The sequence below is a fragment of the Tetrao urogallus genome, assembly GCF_951394365.1.
Source record: "Tetrao urogallus genome assembly, chromosome: 19".
In the NCBI taxonomy this organism is placed as follows: Eukaryota; Metazoa; Chordata; class Aves; order Galliformes; family Phasianidae; genus Tetrao; species Tetrao urogallus.
Genome location: NC_136832.1, coordinates 6,477,648 through 6,499,325, shown reverse-complemented (window position 1 = coordinate 6,499,325; position 21,678 = coordinate 6,477,648). Strand labels below are relative to the sequence as shown.

Here is a 21,678-nt window from a genome sequence, read left to right as displayed (position 1 = left end):
CATTCTTTAATCCGCCTCTGCCTTCATCCTCGGGCTGGGGGAAAGGTGGTCAGTCATGTAGGATTTCTGCGTGTGCTTTGGGGAGGGGCTGGTAGGTTTTTTTTTCCTTTTTTTTCTTTTTCAGCTCGGCTAACATCACACCTAGGAGACTTTCATTACTTTTTCATCTTTACAGTCTCCTTGTCAACTAATGAACATTGCAGAACCTGTTGGACTCATCTTAATGCTTAATGCAGCATCTGAAGTGGAGTTTTTTCTTTCACTTTTTTTTTATATCTCAAATCTACCTAGAGAGGATTACACACTGCGTGTGATCACTGGAGATTAGCAAAACCATGTATATATTCCAATTATAGCAACTCTGCTTTTGAAGCAAGCCCAAACTTACACAAAAACAGCTTAAAAAATCTGTATTAATATTTTATTTTTAAGTGTAGACTTTTCTAATATGGAAATGTGATGCTTCCTTCCCTACAGGCACAGGTGCACTGTGCAGAGAATCATGCATGGCTCCAAGTCCCAGCTGGGCTGCTGCTCGTAGGAGCGGTGTCGGTGTTCAGGTTCTTGAACCTGCCTTAAGAGCCATAAGTGTAAAGTTTTGAAGGTAACACGCCTTAGGGTACTTCTGCCTTCGGCTGACCTGGAAAAGGCATCGAGGCATCAGCTGCCTTCTGTCTCACGGCAAGGTCAGCACTGCTAAGCCATGACACGTCCATTCAGAAGTGATGCTAAAATCTTTAACATCACCCGTCAGGCTGAGGTTTGGAAACTCAGGAGTCACTTCTGTGCCACTGTTCTGAAGGCAGGCACATAACAGCTTTAGTCTTAAAGGCATGGGGACTGGTAGCGTTCCCAGCCATTTAACCTATGTGCATTAATTACTGGGGTTCAGTGGCCTTCCCCCTCCTGGGTGTTTTATGCACATGCTGGGACTTCTTCCATTCCAGGCTCTAAGCAGTGTGCCTTTCAGAAGGCTTGTCGTTCCAGCTGCAGCTTGTAAGCACTGCTGCAAGTCAGATTGAGATAACTGGCTGTGCTTTATAATAAAGGAGGTGAACCCAGCACGGAGTTGCTTCCTTTAAATCCATTTCTCTTAAGGTGTAAACTTGGCAGACCGTGTTTGGTACCACACTGTTTATTCTCAGGATTGTACATTTAGCTTGAGATCTCTTATTTGCATTTTTAGCATCATTTGCCATATTTTAATAAAATAGGTGTATTATACAATTGATAGAACAACTAAATAATGCAACGCAGGTTTTACGTGTGCATTTAAACGCATTTCTCCAAGAAAGCCAGAGCCATTGTATGTGTCTATTTCTCCACGATTAAAGGTGAATTTGCAAGTGAGGACACGCCAGGGGATTTTGTGCACTTTGGAAGAAACCTGGCACTAATGAGTGAAGCTGATGGCTTTTCTTATCCTAGTGGTTGAGTATAGTGGGATCTGTAAGACAAAAGTGATTTGCAAGTCAGGGGTTGAAGGAAAGTCTGCTTTTCTTTTTTTCTTTTTCTTCCCTGCTGCTTTTCTGTGACACAGTACAAGCTGTTCCACAGGGCTGGGCTAAAGAGCACTGGCACATCACTTCGAACTGTCCGACGTGCGAGCCACTTGGTTGTTTAACAAGGGCAGCATTACCTTCTGCTTTCTGGGGTTACCAACATTTATTTCCTATCTGGCTGAGCACACACTTATGTCATGGATGTGTGCAGTTATCTACAGCCGGTGTGATTTTGTCTACGGATGTAAATGCAGTTTCCTAAGGGATGCTTTATTTAGTCCCAGAAGAGCAGTGCTTTGGCTTAATTCAGCTAAATGTGCTTTGTGTCATTGTAACCGAATCGCTTATTCAGACACAAGATGAGCATCAACTTAGTAAGAATGCCCTCATTTAAGGAACAGACCAAAGCTGATGAATATTTGTGCAGATCAGCCGCAGCCTCAGACAGATGAGCATTTTTTAAAGGGAACGCATTAATTCAACAGATCTCACATTTATATTTTCATTGAAACTGTAATGATCTGTGTTCCTTTTTCACTGCAAAACAAATTAACTCTGATGTCATTATTTCCCTTTCTTAAATTGCAGCAGATGTGGTTGATGGGTCAAAGTAGTGAACTGAGAACTGAAGCTCCGTCGCTCTCTTTGCCTGTGCTTTGAGTTGAACAGCTGCTTCCATTCTTTTTCGTGGTAATTACATGTAGTAATCCGTAACTTTGTTTTTCCTATTGCAGCTTGACATATGGTCCAAATCCAACTATCAGGTGTTTCAGAAGGTGAGTCCCACATCGTTTCTCTCTACGTAACACACGTGAGATACAGGTAGGGTTGGTTTTAAATAAAAATTCGTATTTTATTCCTTTGTCATCTGTTATAAATCCCTTACCATTTATTTCCCATCACAATTTCAGTCAGTGGTTTGGAATGGAAAGTTGGAGGTTTTACTGCCGTGGACTTAAAATTTCACAAGGAATTTTGAGGTACTCTCTGGTTTGGTTTAAATTTTTGGAGGGAAGGAGGGAAGTTATTTTGGATTTTATTGTGTTGGATTCATTCTTTTTGGTTGCCTCCCTCCTCTGGAAACTCGATATCTTGGTATTCTGCTATCTTCCATGCGGGAGAACATTCATCTTTGAAGGCCTCTTGTAAAAATGCTGCAAGTTCAGGTTGTTCTGGGGTTAAATTCTTCTTCCTTATCTTCAAGCCACAGTTCAAGGAGCCCGAGTCTCCAGCTAGCACACTGGCTGCCTTTCATCTGTTTCTGTAGTTTCTGTAACAAATACGGGGCAGGGACTCTAAAGGGCATAAAAGCAGAGGTCAGAGTATGGCATATTGACTCTATTTGTGCATCTTTCTTCCAAGACTTCAGATGCAGACAGAAGCAAAGATGTTTGACCTGTGGTATTAGCCTGCTGGAGATCAAAGGACAGCTTTTGGGGAGGCTCTCCTCCCTTTGGTTGCTCTCCCTCTCTGCCTAGCATTAAAGCAAAATGTTGCTGTAGTCAGTTCTTTACTCCAGAGATCAGTGGATTAAATATTCTTTATTTTTTCTTACTCCTCAAAAATATTTTGTGTCAAGTAGGGTAATCCAGCGGGAAGTAAAACAGCATCAATCTTAGTAAATAGTTTATCAGTACACTTTTAAGTAGTTTTTGCAATGGAATAAATTTAACTTTCTGTAATTAAGTGCATCATCTCAGTTTCCCCATGTGTGTTTTAGATTGTAGTCTCATTTGGGCATAAGGTTGTCTTCCTGGCTTTTTTTCTTTAGAGTAACTTGGAAGACTTAAGTTATATTGCAAATGTTTGTGATAAATGATGCTAAATCTTGAGTTTTGATTATATAACTTTCTCTACGTGAAAGATAAGTGCACAGTAAGTTGACAGTTTGCTTAGGAGTCCAAGTTAAGGAGTTGGTGAGTAAGTCCATAAAGCAAATTTCAGGTTCAGCTGAGAGCCTTCAGATAGAAGGGAGAGAGCTCAGTGGGAAGCTGTGAAATACCCTTCTGACAGCTGCCTGTGTGACAGCATTTTGGGTACATAAGAATCTTTATTTTCTAGTTAATAATGATTTCGCTGGAATGCCTTGGATGATAATTCCAAAACGAAGAGAGAAGATGCATTTGTATCACTGTCTGTCTGTGGGCACGTCTGTGTGTGCATGAAATAAGTGGCTGATCTCTTCCTTAATCCTCTAAAATAACGCGATGTGACCTGACTGTGAAGTTCCTGTTCTCCAGATCCCTCTCAATAAATAACACCAAGTGCAAAAATACGCACCAAAAAAAGGAAAGCCTTACAGGAGTAAGGGTTGCCTTGAACCGGTGCAACAGCTCTGTCCTTGTGTAGATCATTCCCAACTCTGTCATTGCCTTACCTTGGGCAGCCTGTCTTTGGATCAGTTCTCAGCGTCCCTTCAGCTGGGGGGAATACTTGCTGACTTCACAGGAGCTATTGCTGGGTTGGTCGTAGAGAGCTCTGAGACTCCTGCGTGTAAAGTGTGTCAGAATGCAAGGTGATGGTGCTTTCTAATCAATAGATTCTGCACAGTTGAGCTGGTAGTCAAATAAGCTAAGGCTGAGGCTGAAGTCAGGTTTTCAAACAGATGTCAGAAAATGCTGTAGTTCAGCACAGTAAGTTTTCTCTCGGTGCTGCTGTGTTTGGTTTTGTCTTTATTCTCTGAAACTCTGCTTGTATACATTTAGACATCCTGGAATAGCTGCTCAGCTGTGGCAAAACAGAAGAAGTAGTTAAAATAAGTTGAGGGAAACTATTACATTCTGTTAGCATTGCAGTACTGCAAGGTCTTAGCAAAAAATGTTTTAATGTGACTGAAGGATCACCAGCAATAAGGTCGGAGGGTATTTCTGAATCTTCCTGGAATGCTTTCCTCATGGCAATCAGCAGAACCATGACACAGGAGTGCTGTATGAGAAGGAAAAGTACGGATCAGTAACCGAGGAGCCCAGGCACCCCTCCAGCCCTGCTGCCTTGAATGCTCTGAAGTCACCCATCACTGAAAGGCAGGGACGTTTCTCTTTAAAAGCCACACCGTGTTCCCAAACTTTGCTTTCAGAGATAATACAGCAGCATCTGGAGCTCACAGGATACCTGTCTGTGGTAGCTGCAAGCCTGTCAAAATCTCCCAGGGCTGCAGGATGACTTTCCAGGTTAAGGACCGGAGACCTCTGATCTTCAATCCAACCCTGTCAAGTGATGCTAAATTTGTCCTGACTTTTGTTTGCAAGCGCTGGCTGTGTCAGCATGCCTTTTCTCTCTCTCCTTAATAGGCAGGATACCTGGGTGTGTATCATTTGATGGGGGACAGCTCCCAGAGGGCCCATTACTGTTAAAGAGCCCGGTCATATTGTGAGTTCCCCAGAGCCTTCTGCTGTCTGGTCCTGGGGTGAGTAAGCTTTGCGGCTATTGAATCCACCAGGAGGGTTAGGTTCAGAGAATGGAGCTGGAAAATGGGAGGATGAAAGGGCAGAAGCTCAAGGAGCACTGAAAAGGTTTGCAGCCTTCCATATTAGTCTGACATTTAAACTCGGCAGGAGTGGCAACTGTTCTGATCTCAAACCTCCTTATTTTAACACCTCCTGTGTCTTTGTCTGCTAGCACAAGAGTAGGAACAAAACAGGAAATCAGGAACTATTCTGGTGCTTAAGTCTTAGGAAGAAGCATGTACAATTCCAGATCGTTGAGAATTAAACAGGTATATATATATACATATAGATTGTGGAGAATGGTGTAATATTTGTAACTTCGCATTCAGGAAAAGGGATGCGTAGTGCAGCATAACTGCTCTGAATGGATCAGAACTGTGCTACGGGGAGACGGTGTTGGATGTTAACTGTTTCATTTGCCAGCTGCTCGGTGAGCTGCTACGTAATGCGCTCATCTGGGCTGGTTGAGTCACACGTAGGCTGTAAGCTCGTTTATTTCTGTCTGATCCCAATCTCTTATTTACACCTACATGGTCTCCGTTTCAGCATGCCACAAAGCGCTCTCCTTTTTGGTTTGATCACTTCTCCCCAGTCACATTTTAATCTAGACTTTGAGAAGCTATCGGTGCCTATCCAGCTGCTGCGTGATCCCCCGGTGGAACTCAGAGCACAATCTTCTCCACTCCAAGGGCATATAAGTATTGTAATGTATGAAGATGTATTCTTGTCAATTATCTCGGAATAAAATCACGTGTAAAATGAATGCATGCATGAGACAGCTATCGGGCTATTGATGCTGTCTGCTCAAGGAGAGGGGATGGACTGTTCCAGGTCACCTGCATCATTGCTCCTCTGCACGATCAGCGTGTGGCTGTCTTTGGGGACCTGCTTAGGTGGAGTAAAACCTGTGACCCACTCCGAATGAGCAGAACAAGCAAAATAAACACGTAAATGCTGAGCTTTGAAAACGGCGAAGAAATCCTGTGCTCCACAAATGTATGGCAGCGTTTTACTGAGCAGGGCGTGGGGAAAGGAGTGTGAAGGATTTCCATGGCATTATCAGCTCTTGTTTGCCATGCTGCCATCTATCATCCTCCCCGAGCCACCCGCTGATTCCCTCCAGGGAGACTCCAGTGCGTACCTGCAGTGCAGATTGAGTAATGGCAATCCTTGGAAATGAGCAGAGGCACTTGTGCAGTTTTCCGTGGTAGAAGAGGTCTAACCACTAATAACACAGTAACTTCTTTTTTTCTTTCCGTGCTCTGATTATCCTTTAGAACTCATTGCCATAGGCTGCTGTTAAGGCCGTGAACTTAGAGGGGTTTACAAAAAAAAAATTAAAAAACTTTCTGGGGATTTGGAGAATCCCTTTATATTAGATTAGTTTTCAGTGCTGCACTCATGGGAATAAACCAATAAGTAAGTTGCAAGGAAAGTTATGACTCTTAAGGGAAGTTTTTTACCTATTCTTGAAGAGCACGTCCAATAGCAATGAGAAGATATTAGAGTAGAGAGACAGCTTCTGTGATTCAGTCAAGAGAAATGTTTTTACTTTTCTGTTTTGTGTTTGTGCCAGATACAGCTTCATGCCTGTATGGAACCTCATCTGTGGAGGAGAGCTGTGCCTCAGGTCCCTGGTTGTGCGCTTCATACAGCCATTAGAGGAAGCACTTGTTCAGTATGCCCAGCCTTTGAGCTGTGGGATTCTTTTTTGAATGAATTCCCAGCATTGTATGTATGACTAATGGTGTTACTGGGGGCCAGCAGGGCCATTTTGCAGAATCTCAGCGAAGCAGTGCTGTTGGTGGCTGGAGCAGTGCTGTAGCAATGCTGTAGCAATGCCTGGTGTTGGCACAGAAGAGACAAATCCCAGGGGTTGTGCTTGCTGCTCCCAGCTTAGCACTGCGCTCAGGACCTTTTATCCACGTGAGGAGCAGCACGCAGTGTTTGGGGACACCTGGCATCACTGCCTCCCCACACACAGCTCAGGAGCCTCTGGCAGCAGCAGGGACACATTGCCCCACTGCCCTGCTGGGGCTGGGCTGCTCTGCAGGAGGGCTGAGGATGCAGGGTTTAATTTGCACAGCAAAGTAGTGAATATTAGGTCTGACCAGGATCGGTCTGTTTCATATTCCCCGTGCATCTGGGGCTCGAGGCCGGGGAGCAGAGATGCATTTCAGCAGTACACATTATTTCAGCAGTACACATTTCTAACCAGCTTGGAAACAAAAAATGAGAAAAAAAATCTCTCAGGCAATACAATTAACTGTTAAGAAGGGGAGTTCTCTTATTCACATTGAAAACAAGCCTGGACCTCAGCAAAGCAGAATTCCATGCAGCCCAGGACAGCTTAGGGTTGTTTAAAAGGAGAAGCCTGAGGCCATCTCTTTGCTAGATTTTTTTTCTGGTCCCTGAAGTGTTTTTTCCTCTGTCTCAGAGTAGGAACACGCTTAGTTAAACAATAGCTGGTCTATTTAGCAAAATTGTGGCTTCAGGAGATTGCTTTTTCTTTTTTTTTTTTTCCTTTGGCGAAGACGCCAGATGCTTTTCAATGTATGAATTGTGAGATATTGAGCTCTTCTCCAAGATCACTTGAAAATCTATTTCAGGGTTCAGAGCAACAGCTATCCTAATCAATGTGTGCTGTTCTGAGCATGTTCCTGTATAAAAAGAGGCAGAGAAATTAGAAAGTGACAGATAACCAAGATAGTGGGGGAGATATAGCAATGAAAGTGAAGTTAATAAAGGAGAAGTCCTGAAATGCACAAAATGTCATCCTGCAGCTGAAATAAATTCATTTGTGATTCCAGCTTGGCTGGAACAAGAAGCGCGTCCCTTGGATGCTCTGGCACCTATTCAGTTTGTTTTGCTTTGCTTTGCTGCGGCGTGAAATCACACTGCCATTAGTAAAAGCTCAGCATTGATTTTTGATTTATTTTTATTATTAAAAACAGAAATCTGGGGCAATTTATGTTTTCTGTCAGCATCTCTTATCTCGGCAGCGTTGAGTCTCCCTTCTGCCCTATGTGCTGCCCAGCATGTCCTCCTCCCCCCCTTTTTCTGTTTGACATCATGTTTGTTGGTTTGATCCGAGGGGCTCATTCCCATATCCTCTTCCTCAGGCTTGACACCCACTTTGATCCGGTGCAGAAGCACTGTACAAGCACTTGCTTATGGTAGAAATCGCCTCCTTTTTGTTCAGAAGATGTGATTAGTGTTCTAGCAATGCTGGGGTGGCTTTCATCTCCCTGCGGAATCTCATTAGCTTTACATTACAATGGGAACAGCATATGTGCAACTTCACCAAAGTGGCCAGTCAATTTAAATTTGTTCATAAGAGTATTTTTAAGCAACTTTCTACGTCTTCGGTGCCAAGAGAAAACAACTTTGTTGTTCGGGGAAAAAATACGGTTTGTTAGAAGTAGCAGCGCAGCAGAAGGAGAGCGGCTGCTCATAAATATCTTCAGAACTTTCTATTCTTTGACATGTCTGGTGCTATCCTGTAAAAGCACCGTCTTAAAAGGAGAAGCTCGTGTAGCTGGCGGGATTTGGGCTGCAGTCATTTCCAAACGCCGCGTGAGTTGTTTGAGCGACGTGGCTGACTTGAGTTACACCGTGCTGCTGATGCATAGTTAATCCTGTTGGTTTTTTAATGCATTGGATGGAAGCATATAAATAGCTTACATGGGTCAGGGTCATAAAATCATATCGTAGAATCATAGAATGGCCTGGGTTGAAAAGGATCTCAAAGATCATCCAGTTCCAACCCCTGCTGTGTGCAGGTCGCCAACCAGCAGCCCAGGCTGCCCAGAGCCACATCCAGCCTGGCCTTGAATGCCTGCAGGGATGGGGCATCCACAGCCTCCTTGGGCAACCTGTTCCACTGCCTCACCGCCCTCTGGGGGAAAAACTTCCTCCTGATATCCAACCTAAACCTCCTGTCTCAGTTTAAAACCATTCCCCTTGTCACATCACCACCCACCCTCACAAACAGCCATTCCCCTCCTGTTTCTACGCTCCCTTCAAGCACTGAAGGCCACCACGAGGTCTCCCTGCAGCCTTCTCTTCTCCAAACTAAACAATCCCAGTTCCCTCAACCTTTCCTCATAGGATCACTGCTCCAGCCCTCTGCTCATCTCAGTGCCCTCCTCTGCACCTGCTCCAGGAGCTCCACGTCCTTCCTGTGCTGGGGGCCCCAGGCTGGACGCAGCGCTGCAGGTGGAGCCTTGGGAGCATTTTTGTGAGCGCATCCTTTGCAGACTCACAGCCCTGAGCCGCCCCTCTGCCTGCAGTGAAATTCAGAGCGCTTCATTGCGATTCGCTTTGCTGAATTAGACTAAATGCCAATTAGGAACAAATGGAGTTAGTTGGGAATAGCGCTTGTAATGTCGATTCACGCTTTCTTACTCGTAATTTATTGTGCTTTCGGGCCAGGCCCTGGGAAATATATAGGTAGCACTTGAGAAGAACGCTTCATCTTCTCGATAATTACTGATGAGGCCCATAAATAGAGCTACAAGTGATAGAATGCAGGAGTGCTGCTGGGTTTGTTGTCTGAGGCCTTTAATAGCACAGCCCAAAGATTTGGGCTGAGAAGTTCTGCCCAAAGGCTGTGACGGAGCTGTTGAGGACTGCAGTCCTACTGAGCCATTGCTTCCTTCTCCTGTTATTTGAAATTATTCTTGCTATTTCAGCTCTACGTGTCCTTTGTATTCTATCTCGCTCTAATTCCCAGATGGAGGATCTTGTTCTGGCTCTGTCTGGTAGATTAAAAAGCTTTCTATCAGGAACCTTTTACTAATGCAAGTAGTTATGAACCATAATCATATTAACTGATTCCTGTTTTCTGAGGAAATGAGAGCTCGATTCCTATTTGTTCAACGTAAGCAACCTGAAATAAATCCATACAATTTAAATGTATAAAGTATTCACATCAGAAAAAATTGGAGAAGAGTATCCTCATCTTCCAGTAAAATGTAGTTTCGAATCAGAGTATTTTGTATTTTCTTTCTCCTCAATAAAACAGACCACAATCAAAGCTTTGGGGTTTTTTATTTCCTTTTTTTTTTCTTTTTTTTTTTTTTCTCTCTCCTTTTTTTTTTTTTTTTTTAACACTCTTGACCTCTGCCAGGAATCTCTAATTTAGCTACATTTTTTTTTCCTTGAAGGGATCAACACGTGTTAAAGGAGCACATTCTGTATTTAAAAATGACCAGAGTCAAAATGGGGACATCTAAAGAGAAAATCAGAGTGTTTTCCTCTGGCGTGGTTTGTTCAGTAGCTTTGCTTCTTTATGATTTCACAGAATGTGTGGGATTTCAATCAGAGGCATAGGCTCTGCTCTTCTGCTGCAGGCATTGCAAGTTAGATGAATTGCTTGATACGTAGGCTTTTATTTTAGTGTAATGCTTTTTATTTTATTTTATGTTTGAGAAATTTCCGTCCTTTTAACAGTGATGGAAACAGCCTCGTTGGTCCCTTCTGTCCTTCAGGTGCCTTGCAGGGCTGGGTCCTTCTGTTGTTGTTCCACGTAGCATTGAGCTGGCCGCCTTCCTGCATCACTTTGCTCACACTGGCTACCAGCCTGTCATTTTACATTATTAGCTTCTGCCACACGTTTGAATTTGCTAAGATGTGTTGATCTCACTCTGTGCATAGGAAGTCAGTCTTCATGATTGCTGTAGCTGGTTGTTGTATGAAGGCTGACAGTGGGAATGGAAGGCAGCTGGAAAAAGCTACCCAAAACTTCTTTGAGAGCGTCTTAGCAGTGACACAGCCTTTGGTTTGCCACTTTCCTGTGGAATTTATTTTCTTTTTCTTCGAAGAAAGATGTCTGAGGTGTGGAATGAATGAGAGAATGTTCTCCTTCTGTCTGGCACAGGTGACGGATCACGCAACCACTGCCCTGCTGCACTACCAGCTGCCTCAGATGCCTGACGTGGTAGTCAGATCTTTCATGGTAAGTAAATTTGAAGATAACTCACTACCTCCAGACAGATTTGAGCATGTTGACAGCAAATGGCACGAGGCATTTGTGATGCAGTTGTAACTTCACCTGTTTAACCAAGCCAGACAGCAGAGATCAACTGTAATTCTTTGTATCGTATCTGGGTAAGGATGAAAAATCTGTCTCAGTACTGTGGGATAGCTGATGTTTGAGGGCTGTGCTGTGCATAGGTGCTCTATCAGAAGCCACAACATTTGCTTGGTGATGCCAGTTTGCAAAGCTAGTCTGGGTCATCTCTAAAGACAGCAGAAAAAAGCTGCCCCACGCTCTTTGTTACTGTCCAGCCCATTCACACTGTGCTCACTGTGCAGAGTTGGTTTCTGGACATAAAGTCAGCTCCAGTGAAACTAGCAGTGAGTGTATTCCAGCTTGCTCATCAGTGTGCCCAGCACAGCAGGGAATGAGGGTCACTGATGTGAGTGAAGAGCTTTGGAGGCAGGAATGTCATCAGGAAGAATCCTTGGTCCTTTTGGCCCAAACCTGGATCCTGATGGGCTGCGGGTGGATGATGAGTGCAGCAGCAGGTGATTTCAGGGCAGAGGAAATGCTTGCTGGGATATCCCACTGTTATTGAATACAATTGATAAAATACTGCTCTAACTTCATGTAGATTTAAGTGTATCACCTTTAATTCTGCTCGAATTTAGTATTTTCTTTGTGAAATACATTTGGATGCAAGCAGCCCTGGTAGTCACAAGGGTTTATGATTCAGAACACCTTCCACGAAGATGAATTTTGGCAGGGAACGTGGTTGCTGTTCTCCTGCTGCAATCTCCCAGAGGAGATTTTGGGGAGGGATTTTCTCTGCTCTTCAGACTTTTTAGTCCATCTATTACATTACCCCTTCACTCGGAGCACTGTAATTCAGACTTTGTAGAATCCACCATCTAATTTTGCCACTGGCAATCTGTGGGTGTGTAAGATAGCATTGGTTCTTTTATGTCTTTCTTTTCCAATATGTAATTTCAGGTCAGACTCGCTTACCTGCTGTGCTTGTTTCTTTGTTTATTCAATAAAAAGGCTGCTAAGAGGAGAGCTGTGCACGTGAGCATGGCTTTCAAAGGGTGAAGGCAGCTCTTCCAGGTCCAATCCATGTCTCAACACGTGTCTGAAAATGAATGTTTAATAGAAGTGGGGAGGACGTCTGTGTGAGCCGTGGGCCTGCCGTATCGATTGGACAGAACGCTGCTAAAAATGTTAACGAAGCAAAAACAGATGTACAACACGAGTGTCAGTGCGTTCGTCCCTTCACATGTCAGTTGTGCAATCCACATGACGGGGTGCGCAGGAGGCCCAGCTTTCTGATGGCAGCAGAGAACTTGTTCTGTTCCCTTTCCACAGATGTCTCAAGTGCCCAATTTAACTTATTTACTGTTTTTGTGTTACGGTTCAGAAAATTCGATTTCTCTGTTGTGCAAGCAGGGTCCATCTGAGCTGAAGTAAATAACAGCAATTTACTTGTAGTGTTCTGCTGCCCTTGTCCCTGAACTTAGTGCTGAGCCCGTGGAGGGGTTCTTTGGAGGAGAGCTATTGATGGCCAAAGGTTTGGTTGCTGTAGAGAAAGCTCTGATGAAGATGGAAGGATTTGCTTCAATAAACTCCTCTGACCTCTTCTTCAGAGAACAATTTTCTCTTATCGATGTAATTCAATAGGACTTTAAATGACAAGATTCATGCGTGGCCCTCGCAGCTGCTCTGGGTATTTTTCAGCTGTGTATATCCTTGAGTTTGGAATTGAGTTATGCAATGCTCATTGCAATGTCTGACGATGGGAGGAAGCGCTTGTGAGGCAAGAACTGCTCCTAGAACACCTGTTCTTACTGCTTGTAGTTCAGCACTTGCCTCTGTATTTATAAATACATCCCTGATTATAGATATATATCACTGTAATCAGATTTAAAATCTTCCAGTATTTTTATGACCAGTGAGTATTGATCTTAAAATCACATTAGGGAGGAAGTCATTTTGCTGTGAAAGTGCTTATATCTTCAGCTACTAAAAGTTCAGAGTGTTGCAGTGTGTGTGCAGTGGGGCTGAGATGGATGTTCATAGGAAGAGATGCACTGATATTCAACTGAAGAAGGCACCCATCAGGAACAACTAAATTCCAGGAGAAATATGAGGAGCATTGGAACATTTGCCTTCTGCAGAGATTCTCCTGCTGCAAAAACCTCCTGCTCAGTGCGTGAATTGCCATTAACAAATCTGCTTAAGTGACTGAAAAAGCAGAATATTCTTAATAAAGTGGGAATTCAGCTATGTATGACCTTCCCATCTTCTGCACATTCTGTTTATAAAAGCACTGTGTACCTCTGGGGCCTCGCCAAAGTACATCCCCTGTCCTTGGGATCACTGCTTGACAAGAATGATGACATAAGGGAATGTCCAGATCCACGTTTCTTAATGTCTCTCCCTTTCTCTCTTAGACCTGGTTAAGAAGTTACATAAAGCTGTTCCAGGCTCCGTGCCAGCGCTGCGGAAAGTTTCTGCAGGATGGCCTGCCGCCCACCTGGAGGGATTTCCGGACACTTGAAGCTTTCCATGACACTTGCAGGCAGTAGCAGCACAGCCCAGCAGGTGATGTGTGTGGAGTGAGCAGCGCTGGGCTGGGAGGAGAGCTGCTGGCTTCACTGCTGGCTCTGCTTCTGGCTCATCCGTTCTGCACTAAGCAGTGAGGTTGCACTGATGCAGTTTGCTGTGTCAGAGTTCCTCACTCTGCAAGGTATGTGTGAGACTGCTGGGTTTTGGAGGTGGTGAGGAGCACCTTGTGACTCCTTGGTGCTTCTCAGCTGGAATGATCCATCTGGGGAGGTCTGATGGTAATGATCTTCGCCCCAAATTTAATGGAAGTGCCCCTGTATGGTTGATGTTTTGCAACAGAATTCGCTGTTAAAGATTTTTTTTTATAAGCTCAAAATAAATTTTGTATTTCAGAAGTTGTGCTATTTCTTTCATTATTTAACCAGCAAAAATCCTTGGGATTGGTATGAGTTTTTCATAGCTGCTCTTTTCTTTAGAAAAACTGGAAGCATTTAAACATGTATATGCTGATATGATAGAGTTCTGTTGTGAGGCTGCTTATCTGTGCTGGTCTTTTTCTGGAAGAGATGATGGTGTTGATTAGACGAGGAGTTTCAAAGGCATGCAGCAGCTTGGAAGATGCAAGGCACTTTCAGAAGCGGGGGGGAACAGATGTTTTCCTTTACTAAAATTGTCATGAAAAATGTTACCTAAATTGCACGTATTGAGCGGTTAGGAAACGCATCTGAGCAGTGACTCGGTGTAACTCGTTTGTCCTGTTCTGGGACTGAAAGCAGGAAAATAGTTCAGCCCTTCAGTGCAGCTTCTGAGGTCCCTTCTGCTTGCCTGAAGAGCTTTTGGTGATGTAAAGATCAGAGGCTTTGGTGGTGGCAAGGTTTGCTCTGGTTGTCAGCAAGGAATGTTTAGTGCAGTTAACCACAGTGCATGGAAAGGAGAGGGGGGGAGCAGGCAGGAGGGGAGGCACCTGAAATCAGCTGTTATCTTACAGCACTCATTGAATTCAACTTGAACCAACAGCAGTTGTGAAACAGTGCAGTTAGCAGTGATGGGAACAGAAACGTGATGGTGCTGTGTTGGTGTAAAAGACTGAGCTTCCAACGACAGCGGCTTGGTGCGAGGGCAGTGTGGGATGTGGGAATTCCAGCTTTCTAGGACTAACTGTGCAGAAGCAAGACTGGCTCTTACAGAGGTGAGAGGTGGTTGAAAGAAAATTTGGTGTGTCTGACCTCCTTTGGGGGCATGGCGTTGTGTATTAAGGATGAATACGTATTTGCTTGAGGACGTTGGTGGTTTGATTCTTTCTTTTTAACTCCTTTTCCCCCCATCAGCAAACAGAAGGATTGCCATAATAGGGAGGTAATGCTGTGTCCCATCACACTGCAGCTCGACTACCTGGCTCTTATTTGACCCAAGCAGCCTTTGTGATACAGAGATCACCCAAGACAGAGCAGTGTGTGCATCTTAGATGAGAGAGCCTTGTAAATAAGCAGCCCTGCTATCCGTCCCATTACTGCACTAATTGGAAGGCCTGGGTTTCCGATGGAGTAAGCATTTTTTTTTAATAACAAAAAGGTCATAATATGGTATCCAGTCTGCTTTAGGCACTGCTGTCTGCTCAGTTTTGTTTATACTTAAATAATGGTGTAGAAAGCAAACCCCAAAGTTCACAGAAGTATTATATATGGAATCGTGTACTGGCACTTGGAGATAATTAGTCGCAGAAAACAACATCAGCCAGTTCGTGTGTTAATTGAGCCTGAAAACTTAAACCTGTAATTGGCAAGCCTAATGGAGTGCCATAAAATCCAATGTAGTTACACGAGTGCAGAAATAATTGTGCTGGGAAGTGTAACATGAACTGCATGTCGCATTTCTGCCCTAAGGAACTGCAGTGGGAAGGGGTCTGCTCCCACAGGCCCTGAGAGGGGCGCTGCTTCCGATCCCTGCAGTCTTTTTAAGTGTAGCAGCTTGCAATATTTCCACTTCAGGGAGTGGAATTGAACAGGACGAGCAGCCTGATGTTTTGTTTGTCATCAGAGTCTGTTGCAGCTTTTGGAACCGCTCAGATCCTCAAGGCCAGCAGTAAGGACCACCATCCCCAGGGAGCAGCTGCCTCATGCTTCTGGAGCATCTCCTGGACCTGCACTTGTCCTGCTGCCTGTGCCTGCCAGGCAGCCCTCGCTGCCCAGTCCCTAGCAGAAGGAAAAGTCTGTGTGCTGAACAATGCTGCTGCTTTACTGCTCGGGATACGGATGTCACAGAGCTGCATTTTATCACACAAAGGTACATGAATCTCACCCAGTGCTGCAGAAGAAGGCCTGGCCTCGCCGTGTTGGCGCAGCATCGCTCCCCAGTCACCGTGCTCTCCCATCACACCCCTGATGGGCAGAAATCCCTTCTTATTTTTCCGTATGCAAACCCCTCCTACTGTTCTCGTGGAGCTCGCAGGTGCTAAAGGTTACAAAATCCATCTTTTCTCTAAGAAAGCAACTTAATTAATGTGAAAGTTTCTCCCAGGAAGGGAACCCTCGGCAGATATGCGCTGCGTATCGCAGCTCCCCTCTTCCCTCCTAGCACCCCTCCCCAAACCACTTTAATTTCTCTGCCAATATTGGACAAATGTAACAGGCTGACTTTTTAATTTTCTACTCCCAGGTCTCCCTTGTCCCCTCATGCATTTTTCATCACAGCTCGTGGCTCCCTCCCTGCCTGCCCTGTGAACAATATTGATCGACTGATTAAGCCATCAAGCCGTGGCAAACAACTTTAATTTTCAAACCAAAGCCTTTTAGTTCTCTTCCCTCTCTTGTATATTTGTTACCTCCTTATGAAGTTTGTAATGTCTCCTTGGAAACAAGCACGTTGGTGTTTGGATTTTTTTTTTAAATTAGCGCCCAGGTTAACTGGGAGCCGTGCACCACCAATAGCAATCCACATGAAAATGTAAGAAGGGAAAACGGGGAGCTCTGAGCACAGGTTTTGGAGAAAAGAGGGCAGATGTGGCACTGAGGGCCATGGCAGTGGGCACGGTGGGGTGGGCTGGGGTTGGATCTGGGGATCTGAGAGGGCTTCTCTATCCTTCATGATTCTGTGATTCCCCATAATTCAAAGCCAGGTCCAAACTCGCAGGGAAGGAATTGCTTGCGATGCTTTGCCTGTTCTCTTTGGTGTCTCCACCTTCCTCGAACCTGTCTTAAGCTCTGGTGATGATGAAGGGAGAGGAGATTGATGTGCCCTGAGTCCCAGGGAGAGAGTGTGGCACCGCAACCTCGCTGCACGCGGCTCCGTGAGGCTTGTCAGTGCTGCTCTGCGGGCTTGCAAATTGCTTTTCAAGGTAAAAGTGCAGCTTAAATAGCAGGATATTTATCTCCAAGCCTTCGAGCTCTGCATCGGGTAATGATTCTGCATTCATGTCTTAGGCAGTGCACTTTCAGGCAGCGCGGAGTCTTGAGAGCACTGGTGGAGAATCGATGGAAACGGCATTTGTGGAGGACCTTCGTCTTGAAGCTGCCAGTTCTGCTGCACCCAGATTTGTGAGCTGCAAAGATGAGCAAAAAAAAAAACCCAAGGAGCTGTGCTGCCTGCCGAGGCCTCACCCGCAGTGCCAGGACCCCTTGTTCTGCCCCTGGGCTCTGCAGGGAACCCATCTCTCCTTGCCCCAATCTGTGAGGTGGCCCCGCGTGCTCTCACTGGGACAAGAGCTGTGAGGTTCAGTAGCTGCTGAGCATAAACTTTGCACATTCCTGTTGCCCTCTGCCTGTGTGGCCTTATTACAGAGGCATGCTGTAGATTTACTTCAAATACATGCAACAGGGTGACAGATCAGCCTCGAGCTGCCTTCAGTGCAGGTTTTAGCAGTGAGTTTAGCACCTTAATCCATTTCCTGGGCTTCTCCCCCCTCTTCCCCCCCGAACTTAGTACAGGACCTGCTTTCTTGCTTGGGGTTGAGCCAAGCAGGCGGCGTAGGAGCCTCAAATTCCCCCAGTTTATCACTAATGCACTACAGCAGGGCAGGGCTTTAGCTCTTCACCTCACCTGGTGTCCTTCAGAGATGTTCTGCGCACAAATGGGAGAGCAGCTGCTCTGCTGGGTTCCCTGCGCCTGGCTGTGGTACAGGCTCAGAAGCAGCCTTGTGTGGATGGGGTCGGCAGCAACCCTGAAACACGGCTGCCTTCGAGCACTTGGAATTGTTTTCCAGCTTGCTTTGAGGAGCTCAGAAACTGGTTTGAATCACAGCTAATTAGTTCCTATCAGGATGTGCACGTGTTGTGAAGTTGTGAGAGATCTTGAGGTCATCTTTTTTTCTTCCCTTTTAAAATCGAATGATCGGAACAAACAAAGGTGCCAGGTTTCCTTCTTGTTAATGTGGGGAAGCTCTGCAGGGAGTTCAGGGGGATTCCTTTGCAGCGCCCAGTATCTTTTGTTGTACAGTTTGGCTTTTCTGTGTGTCCGTAAAGCTCATCACATAGTATTGTTTTTCTCTGATGAAAGAAGAGGAAAAAGCTGAAGTGTAGCACATGAGATGGTCAGGGTCGCACACTGAGAACGTGCTGCTGAGAATCACTGAACTGTTAAGGTTGGGAAGGAGCGCTCAGATCCCCAACCCACCACCCATGGGCACATCCCTCAGTGCCACAGCAGTGCCATGGAAGATGTTCTTCCCACCAAGCAGACCCTTTGGAGCCAACAACCACGGCAAATGGCAACACGGTTAGATCCTCACATTTAAAATTTGTCTGCTGCAGAGAAACGCAGGGAAAGTAAACCATGAGTATTTAATAGGACATGCCAAATAGGAGAGCTGTGAAGTTCTGCAGATCCCCTTTGTTGTCATGGTTTGGTCCCTGTCGTTATGGACACGTGTGAAATGAGAAGCGCAAACTCCGGAGGTAGGAGAGTGCAGAAGCTGTGTTCAAACCTCAGTGAGAATATTAGCATTTATTTTTAATCTGAGAACATTTATAAAAGGTTTTCTTAAGGATGAGGGGAAGGGAGGTGATTCAACACTGTATTAAAAACAAAATGTGTGCCTTTTCCTAGTGAGATCCACATGAGAAGAGTGGGACCACGAGGGTTCCCAGAGCCGGGGCCGTGCCTGGTGTGTTCCATAACCACACAGCGCTGGGATTTATGGGACGTGGAAAACTGGATTTCTTTAAAATGTAAATGTTGAGAAGGGTTGTATTTTATCATTCATCCCTGAGGTAGTGCAGGTTTTATAAAACCCCTTTTTAATCTTGGGTTGATTGATGTGGATGGGAGTTTTCCATTCTGTGGATGTTGGACAGGTCCCAGGGCGCAGCGCAGCACCGTCCCTGCAGGGAATGCTGTCACCCCCCGTGAGGTGATGCTCTTGGACAAGAGGAGCTGTGTTCTCAGGCTGAGTAAAACAAAGGTAGGCAGCTGTGAGCCCCTGACGCAGCGAGAGGTGAGAGATGGCTCCAGGCAAAGAGCTGGTGTCCCACTGCTGGCTGGGGAGCACCTCCAAGGACGTCACCGGCGTCCTCTGCCCATGTGCTCTGCTGAGCTGTGTGCTCCTGAGAGATGGAGATGTGAGGGATGGCACAGGGACACGGGATATGGCATGGAAACCTCGGGGTGGGGACGCTGGGGACAGCAGTCGGAACACTGGTGATGGTGTGGGAGCACTGGGGATGGAGATGCTGAGGATGGCGCTGACGCTACAGCATGGGGATGTGTGTGGTATGGAGACCTTGGGGACAGCACAGGGACACTGGGTATGGCATGGGGACTCTGGATGGCACAAAGACACTGAGGGCAGCACGGGGACCTTGAGGATGGCACGGTGACACTGTGTATGGCATGGGGACCTGGGCGATGGGGACATGGGGTACAGCATGGGGACCTTGGGAATGGCATGGGGAGACTGGATATGGCACGGGGACCTTGGAGACAGCACAGGGGCCTTGGGGGTAGCACAAGGACACAGATTGCAGCATGGTGACATTGGTGACGGGAACGTGGGGTACAGCACAAGGACTTTGTGGATGGTATGGGGAGACTGAATATGGCGTGGGGTCTCAGAGTACAACGTGGGGACAGTGGGACAGCATAGGGACCTTGAGATGGCGTGGGGAGGAGGCACACTGTGGGGTGTCTGTGGGGCTGCATTCAGGGTTGGATTTGGGATGCAGGATGAGGAGAGATGAGCTCAGTGCTCATCTACCAGTGCTGTTGTGCAGGGAGAGGGACTGAAGCGTGGAGCTGCTTGGGGAGAAAAAGAGAGAAGCAGGCTCAGGCCTCATGGAGAGGCTGTGGGGTGTTTCTCCCACCAGGATTTAATGACATCCTGTGCAAACAAAATGCTTGTATTTGCCCAGGGACCATACTAAAGAAATATCCCAATGTGTGGTGTAATATAGACATAAATCACATCGCTTTTTTGTAATGTGCCTGATCAATCCGAGCGGCAGCTCCCCTCCTCCCCCCATATAATGATCTTCGGTGCAAGATTAATAGCAGCCGGTTCAAGAGCATTAAGATGACATTATCTCAAAAAAGAGCAAACACCATTAGAATTAAGGCTTGTCACGGGGCCGACATTCCCAGTATCTGTGGGAAAAGGGGAAGAGCAGAGCTGGGGCTGTGCGTGGCACAGTGCTCACTGCTCGCTGGGTGCAGCGCTTTCTCCCCATCTCAGGAGAGGAGGAAGGGTCCTCCGTGGTGGGGAACGGCCTCATGCTCTGCGGTGGCATCTTGGGATGGGTGCGTTTCGTGGACCCCCCTCCCTTCCTCCCTCCCCTCCTTCATTAACTCAACCGTTTTCAAGTGCGAACGCCTTGGTTGTAAATCTGAGGCCATTTAGCAGCTGAGGTGAACTGTGAAAAGCAGCTTTGCACCATTTGCAGATTGCTTGGTGAGCTGAGAGCTGACGCTGCTGACTCACGGGCTGAGCTGTGCTGGCAGCCCACCAGCCCAGCACCACCCCCCCCCCCCCCACCCCGGCTTTTGGCAGCATTCAAAGTTCATTCCAAGAACTGAAGTTTTCTGCATCCAGCAAAGCCACCTGCTTCCCCCGAGTGCTGTGAGCGGCACGTGGCAGCTCTCTCTCCCTCCGTCCGTCTGTCCCTTTCCTGTCTGTCCAACCATTCAGCCCCCTCCCAGCTCAGCATCTGGGACCAGCTGGTAGAACTGGGCTGAGGACACCCTGGGCAGAGCCCTGCAGTGCAGCCCCAGCACCGCTGCATTCACTGGAACAAAGGGAAATCGATAATTGCTGTGGGTGTTCTTGCTCACCTGGGGCCCAGAGGACTTTGATGTGGTTTGATGGGGCCGGACCCACCTCCCTTTAATTAAACGTGATCCTGAAAATTAAAAGGCAAACCTATTGGCTACTAGAATTAAATCAATCTGTGATCAGTAACGAGAGAATGATGGAGGGGGCGATGCCCGGGGTGGACGGACACGCTCAGCAGATGTTCTCCAAAGGCCACAGCTCAGCAGGAAGCACTGAATGCAGATCCCCCCGTGGCATTTCGAGGGCAGCGATGGGCAGGGAGCCCATCTGATCCCACTCCCTGCAATGGATGAGGACACCCACAGCTCATAGGTGCTCAGAGCCTCCCCTGACCTCGGGTGTCTGCAGGGCTGGAGCATCACCACCTCTCTGGGTGCCCTGTGCCAGCACATCCCCATCCTTTTTTCCTTATATCCACTCTAAACCTCCCCTCTTTTAGTTCACAGCCATCTCCCCGTGTCCTACCCCAGCAGAACCTACTAAAGAGTCCATCCCCTTCAGTGTGACCACGATGCTTGCCTTGATGACAGAAAGATCCTGGAAATATGTGAACTAAATGTATTTCCTCATCGTGCCTGGAGCAGTCAGCAGAGGGGTTCACCCCCTCCTTAACTGAGCTGTCTTCATTACAATGCTCAGAATCACAGCCACTGGAGACCCCATCCCACCTGAGACCCTCACAGTGAGCACATACAGTATGATGGTGTTGTGTAACATGTGGTGGAATTATATGCAGATTAGGTAAGCAATCATAGAGCTGGAGGCTCCAGTGTGCGTGGGACCAGCAGCACCCAATGGGCACAGCTGTGCCACCAACCGGTGTCTGGCAGCTGAAGGTCTGGGGACAAAGTGGGGACAAGGGGGAGAGCTCTCTCCTCCAAGGGGCACGGCTGGCAGGCACTGAAGGATTGATCTCAGTGTGAT

General features: G+C 46.5%; 1 protein-coding gene across 2 annotated transcripts in view; it reads left to right on the top strand.

The window, feature by feature from the left end:
* MED27 (mediator complex subunit 27) overlaps positions 1-13,516 on the top strand; it is a gene marked incomplete at both ends in the record, with an annotated part of 80,295 nt that extends 66,779 nt beyond the window's left edge. For both annotated transcript variants that reach the window (XM_079544730.1, XM_079544729.1), the window contains 3 exons: positions 2,237-2,278; positions 10,830-10,907; positions 13,382-13,516. In XM_079544730.1, the coding sequence (XP_079400856.1) occupies positions 2,237-2,278; positions 10,830-10,907; positions 13,382-13,516 (255 nt within the window). The remainder of the gene's footprint in view (positions 1-2,236; positions 2,279-10,829; positions 10,908-13,381) is intronic.
* Between the last annotated feature and the right edge of the window lie 8,162 nt (positions 13,517-21,678).